The 7123-nt window shown below is 38.7% G+C and overlaps 1 protein-coding gene across 2 annotated transcripts; it reads right to left on the reverse strand.

Annotated features, from left to right (window-relative positions):
* Positions 1-715: 715 nt before the first annotated feature.
* On the reverse strand, positions 716-6400 carry LOC139976075 (uncharacterized). 2 transcript variants are annotated; one of them, XM_071984510.1, is made up of 5 exons: positions 5624-6400; positions 4604-4960; positions 3379-3699; positions 2496-3016; positions 716-2242 (listed from the first exon to the last, which is right to left on the reverse strand). In XM_071984510.1, the coding sequence occupies exons 1-5, from the start codon at positions 6009-6011 to the stop codon at positions 2054-2056; spliced, it is 1776 nt and encodes a 591-aa protein (XP_071840611.1). In that variant the 5' UTR covers positions 6012-6400; the 3' UTR covers positions 716-2053. The 2 variants fall into 2 exon arrangements, with proteins under 2 accessions (XP_071840611.1, XP_071840610.1); XM_071984509.1 differs by having other exon boundaries at positions 3379-3702; positions 5624-6399.
* Positions 6401-7123: the final 723 nt, after the last annotated feature.

Genomic DNA, 7123 nt, shown 5'->3' on the forward strand with positions numbered 1-7123 from the left:
ACAAAAAGGACACAATAGGAAGTCTATTTGCAAGGAACAACATTTAGAGGAATTGCTTGCTTTAATGACCTTTCTTTTTTCTTCTATCAAGAGATTAGGCTAATGAACAAATTATTTTCAGCTGTCGCGGCAAGAAGAAAGACTGTAAAAATATATGTTTGTAAGAAAGAATATTTCCTTGAAAACAATATGAATTGCTTGCTTCGTTTTATTTTATTTTATATTTGTATCAAATAACTAAGCTTAGTTACAAATTATTTTTAATTTTTGCGGCAAGGACGGAGATCGTATAGAAACTCTTTGTAAGGAATAATAATTAATTAAAACAAAGAGATAAATTATTGCTTCCATTCTGTTTTTCATTTTTTTGAAAATTAAAACAAAGAAACAACTTAGGAAACTTCAACATTCTTTCTGCAGTCTGTCGCAACAGACTTATCTTCAAGCATCATCTTAGATACATATATTGTAGACCATTAAACAATACTGCTGTCAGTGCAGCCTGTATTTCTATAACACTTTCAATATTTTGAGAAATGACCCTTTTAAGCAGCTGAGGTTGGTGAATGAAAAGTGACTTAAACGATATACTCTCTCACATACATCGGCCTATACACTAACCTTGACCGACTATGTCAATGTTACTATAGCACCTGGAAGACGTCACATGACCCATCATGGATAGTTACGTATTCTTACTGTGGAGTGAGAGTTCCAGGTCATTTTTAACTTCGATGATTACACAGACCCATTCGATATACTGTAACATGCATCGACCTATACACTAAACTTGACCGACTATGTCAATGTTACTATATCACATGGAAGACGTCACATGACCCATCATGGATAGTTACGTATTCTTACTGTGGAGTGAGAGTTCCAGGTCATTTTTAACTTCGATGATAACACAGACCCATACGATATACTGTAACATACATCGGCCTATACACTAACCTTGACCGACTATGTCAATGTTACTATATCACATGGAAGACGTCACATGACCAATCATGGATAGTTACGTATTCTTACTGTGGAGTGAGAGTTCCAGGTCATTTTTAACTTCGATGATTGTACAGACCCATACGATATACTGTAACATACATCGGCCTATACACTAACCTTGACCGACTATGTCAATGTTACTATATCACATGGAAGACGTCACATGACCCATCATGGATAGTTACGTATTCTTACTGTGGAGTGAGAGTTCCAGGTCATTTTTAACTTCGATGATAACACAGACCCATTCGATCATTTCCTCAGATGTAACACAAAACGCGATAGGAAAACAAGACTTTTTAGGCCTCAAATGACATGTTTACAATGCTAGGAATCACCCTTCAATCGTCTGAGGTTCATTAATAAAAGTGGCTGGTTTACTCAGTCTAACACACAGACTAGATATGATTTTCATGGCCTCAAAAAAACATGTTTTGAAAATGCCTTACAAATTTGTCAAAGACAGATGGTGTTGATTGTTACCCAAGAGTGCAAATATTGTTTATATGAAATTGAAAGAACATGTTTTGGTTAAGTTATTAGAATATGTTAATCGTTTAAACATTCAATTTAGGCCTGCAATGAGGAGCCGACGTCATCAAGAATTTAGTCTTAAAGGAGCATCTCAGAAAATATATCATATTTTAGAGGTGAATTTGAAAAGTTTGCCTAAAGTAATCCTTTAAGCTTTATTTAATTTAAGGTAACTCGATAAGCCAGAGCTTCTTGTTTCCAAGCTTTCATTTACAAAGCCAAATCCACACATTTAGATTAGAATAATAAAAAAAAAGCAGCAGTTGCAAATAACACAGGCAGATAATCTTAGAAGAAAACTGGAAACAGATAAAGAGCGGATGACAAATATTTATACTGAACATTTTTTTTGGGGGGGGGGGGGGCAAAAACCAACTTGAGGAAGAAAGATTTCATCATTTCAATTTATCTCAAATATTAATTATAGGTTTGAAAGTGAGTTATTGTTTTGTATGACCTCTTATGTGCTTGTTATTCCTCATTTATTCTATTACGATTCATTAATTTGTCGCTAGTATTGTTTGCTCAAGGGTACCGTCAAATATATACTGTCTCTTATTGAGAACCGTTTGTAGTAGGCGATCATTTCCGTTATGGATTTGAATTTCTTGTCCAAAATTTTGTAACCGAAGTTAGTTGTCTTGATTAAAAACTTGTTGATATCGTCTGCAGTTTTCACATTCAGGACAAGATCATTAGTCTGTGAAAGAAACAAATCCATATATTAAAAAATCGTGAACTTTTTAGAAATAATTATAGGTAAAAAATATAGTACAGAAAATGAAAATATATTATAAATTCCGTAATTCAAAAGTTAAATGATCAAATTAATATTTATATTTCATATCGCAAAAGCAATACGTAGGATGTTTTCTTTTTTAGCTTCTAATAAGCTGAACAAATTAAAAACAAAATCTAGCTGTTTTAAGACTTCTTTAGGTATTTTACCCTACCTTGCTTGCTTCCCTGATCAGATAAGTCCCTGATGGACATCGTCGAAGAAACTTCTCTGCCTGCTGAGGCAGTACCTTCGAGTGAAACCATTCTCTCTCAAAGAGGATAGATTCTTTCCCCAAAAGACGACTGCAATTTGACGGTAGGACTAAGCCGATAACACCATCCTTATTTCTCCCCCTGTAAAGTGCTTTTGAGTTCTCAAACCTCTCTTCAATCACATCTAGATGCTCGCTTCGTCGATATGTCAAAAAGTTTTCCTCACCACGACTGGCATCGGTTAAAGTTTCCACAACAAAGAGGAAACGGTATTGTTTCTCAGCTGCATCTTCCTCCCGAACACAGTAATTTGGGATCCAACCCTGTTGGTTCATCACCTCCCCGTAATACCATCCGATCCGTCCCCGATCCTGTATCAGTATTTTCTCACCTTTCTTGATGCTCAGCTGATCTGGAGTGTGCTTGATGTATGTCTTAACAACTATCGATTGAAATGTTTCAAATTCCGGCGTTTGCTTTTCTGATAAAAAAAAACAGAAGGAAGGAAATATTAAATCAGGAATAAATGGAATTCCATATTAGAAAGTTATCTGTTAAAATGTGAAAGAAACTATAACCAGCCCAACCAGTAGTGTGGAGAGCTATTTCGGGCACAGGGACAATTAGTCCACCGGCCCATTATTTGAATTTCATTTCTACTTAAGCATACTAATTTATTCTTTATTCTATATTTTCTCCATCCCCCTAATCGATCCGGTTACGGGGCATTCCCCCCCACTTCCCCCCACACACACAAACATCCCTGAACAGCTCTCTGCAAGCCTGAGCCCAACCATGGTTGCCACTCGTAATCTCTGCCAAACATTGAAAACAAGTATTTACCGCCACTGCTGTCGCCCTCCGTTACATCCATTGGTATCCCCTCCAGGAATCCCCAAACGTCGGGACCATAGTTGAAATCTTTGAGTAATGACGTCAGCTTAGAGACAGTTGCAAGATGACCCAACCTTTGCTTCCATTTGTGGAGCATGTTCGATGCCTGCTTGTGCTCACAGTCCGACTGTCGTTGAAATTTTTCAATTTCTTTGGCTGTAAATTTAAGCACTTCTCTACCAAACGCCTTGAAACTTTTGTCGATGCAGAGAGAAAGCACTCTCAGATCGTCATCTGTCACTATCCTGTCAGAATTGTCTTCCGTAACTGCTGCTGTGTGGAAAAATCCAAAATCAGGAAGGTGCATTACAAAATATGATTCCTGATCCTTGTATAATTTCTCTCCCTCGTCATCTTTATCCTCCACATTCATCGTCATCGTCATCGTCATCGTCATCGCCACATTCATCGTCATCGTCGTCCTCACACACACACACATCGTCTACTTCATTGTTATCGTCATGTTCATGGTCATACCCATCGTCACCGTCATGCCTATCTTTATCGTGATGGTCATCACCATCACCATCACCATCACCGTCACCATCACCATCGCCATCGCCATCATTATACAATATTTTCAGTAAAAGACTATTACAAGCATCAAATAAAAGTAGATAATGTTTTTTCATACCAAGGTACCACATTTAAACTCGACTTCATCGTCCGGGCCAAGGGGTAGGAGCCGGGGGCACGTGCCCCCGCCTCCACACTTTTTTTCCCAAAATGGCATATATGCCTTACTGGCAAATAAAAGGTGCCCCTTTGGGATGAGGAATTGTCTTTGGGATATCTTAAGCCTTTGCTAATTTTTAATATTTTATTTTAATTATTTACGTGCACCATAATAGTATTATGAGCATACTAACACATCATATATACTTAAGTAATATGGCCGGTGTGTATCGGTTTATAGCATAACGAGTAATGGTTGTGGAATGAGAAAGTGCCCCTCTGATGGTGTGCCCCCCCCCCCCACTTTTTGGAAGCTTCCTACCCCCCTGGTCCGGACGTTAACATTATTTTTTGTTTTATCTGGCTTTATGTTTGATCTCTTTTGCGGCAAAGTAACTCAAGTTGCTCTAAATGGGGTTTTATGGAAACGTTTGCCAGTACGTTCTCCTTCCATTCTCCCCCCCCCCCCCCACCCCGATTATCAAGAAAGTTTACTTACGCTCCATCTTCAAGTACCTCTCTTCGTCTTCATCAGTAGAAAAGATCGACTCCTTGTATGCATTGACAACATCGGAAGCTTCCTGAAGCTTTTCCACTTCCAGAGCTTTCAACAAATCATTTACGTCTAGTTCTGAAATGACATCGATGGACTCCAACAAATCTATAAATGACGTAGCTGTAGTTATCTTGGCTCTAGTGTCAAAGTTGATTGCCCCGAAATATAAGCATAGATTCTGACACTCTTCAACGGAAAGCTTTTTGGCGAGAAGTTTCTTCATCATGAGGTATTGTCCAGTGAATACATTGTCCAACTTCATCCCCGCTGGGGTTGATGGGCTCATTTCCTCGTAGCTCTCTGTAAGTTCAAAATAAGAATCTTTGTTCTGAAAGTAAAGCCAAATGGGGCGTCGAGATCGAAGTTGAGTCATTTTGGGGTAATTATATCACCAGGTCCCTTTTTGAGTTCTTCATATCTTTTAAGTTCATTATGAAGATGTTAAACACACTACAGGCATATTTTTCTGGCCCCTTATTGACTCCAGGCCCTGTGGTTGTCAGGCGCGTAGCGAGGAATTTACCAAGGGAGGGGCAAAACTGTTGACAAACTATCAGAGTCGTAGATACGGCATTGCAAACTATCTAAGCGCAACGATATCATAAAAACATACAAAAAAAAATATGCTCAAGGGGGTGGGGGCTGCCCACTTCGCCCAACCACCCCCCCCCCTTGGCTACGCGCCTGGTGGCTGTATCTCCCTGAGCCCCTTGCCACTTACGCCAAGCTTAACAAATATGATTATTTAACGCCATGTTAGAGCAACAACTTCTTTGACGTAAGCAGATTGGGTGTTTAAATTTATACCCGAAACTTTGTCCTCTGTTTTCAATAATCAATAGATGAGACTATAGTGTGATATTTCTACTGAAACTCTATATAATTTTGAATTACATTTTTCTCCAATTTTATACATTATGAACATACAAAAACAAAATAATGCAGAAAACTATTATACATTACCACTGAAGGAACGATTTTTAGCTGGTGCTACAACTACAAGTTTTGGGTGTTTCAGAAAACCGGATGAAGTAGGAATTTTTGGTTCCGTTAAGCTCCGTTCGGTTAGTCTTGGTGCAGGCCGTCTGGTCATAGAATTTAAGTTCGCATAGGTATTTGGCTCCGACTCTAGTTCAAGAGATCTCAGTATATTGTCTTTCTGCTTGATTACCCAATCGTAACTAAATTTTACCTGATCAATTTTTTCCTTTAACTCTTCTGCATCTAATGTAAGACGGTTGATCTCGTCCTCATTTTGTCCTTGCGCAACTCTAAGGCATCGCAGATCTGGTAAGGGTGCGTTAGCGAAGTTATTTCTCCACTCTGATTGGAATTTCTCCTTAAGACCCATCGTTCTGGTTATTACCGAATCTGAACATTAGTTAAACTTGTTACCTTCAATCTGTCTTTCTTGCAACTCAAATAGCTTCAACTGGATGGGTTACAAGTTACATTAAATAGAGCAAATTTAATGTAAAAAGAAAGACTAACAAAAAAAAAAACCCCATCTGATGCAAGAAATAATTTTAACAGCTCGGGCTAGGCTATACTCCACGTGTAAGTATCGGGATGCTAATGAATGATCGCTTGTCAATAAAAGTGTGGTCTCTATAAATCGGTGAGAGGGTTGTGTTTGAGCAAAGTAATTTGCGATTCTGTTACTTCATGGCATGTAGGTAGGTACAAAAGACCAAAAGTCACTTCCTTATAACACACACTGGCACATAAGAAAGACCAACCCATAGCGAAGAATGATTCATTTGATAACAATACGGGTATTATTTGATTAACAATACGACGGAGATTAAAGTCCAAAGTTCACACCAATTAAGCACTTCTATATACACATGATTAATTCACAAAAATATAATAAACAATCGATCAACAAGCAATGGGTTGTTTTGAGGGGTAATCCCATTTTGAGAAGACTCAAATGACATAGCAACTAAAAGAAGAATGGTCATGGGAGATCCCAACCGTTGATTTCTGCTTCACCGTTCCCTCAATCAAAATCAAGGATCTCCTCTTCTGGTGCATGGTCACAAATACCCTCTCCAAATTTGAGTTACTCTAGACGTCTTTTATTGTTATGACTGCGAGAAAGCCTCGGTTCTGAGAGTGGAACTGAGGGTGGGGGAGGGGTGTGAGGTGAGGGGCTAGCTAAAGTGCTTGTGCGTCAAATCCCGTCAGCTGAGAACAGCCGTCACCGGGTGGACTATTATGGGATAGCTCATCTCATGGTAGGAATTTCAGCCCGCCCCCCCCCCCCCATTTTTTAAAGGTTCCTAATTCTGTTTTTCTTTTAGGTGCGTCCTATTGGATGAATTAAGAATAACGTTCCTTGTTTCTATTGTTTTATCTTTGCTTTTGATCCCATTTTGATTCCTAATCTACGACCAAATCCTGAAGGAGCTGTGCATAGTACAGCTCGAACAGGTTTCCCTTCCTTATATAATTGCTTCA

The sequence above is a fragment of the Apostichopus japonicus genome, chromosome 11, assembly GCF_037975245.1.
Source record: "Apostichopus japonicus isolate 1M-3 chromosome 11, ASM3797524v1, whole genome shotgun sequence".
NCBI classification, from domain to species: domain Eukaryota; kingdom Metazoa; phylum Echinodermata; class Holothuroidea; order Aspidochirotida; family Stichopodidae; genus Apostichopus; species Apostichopus japonicus.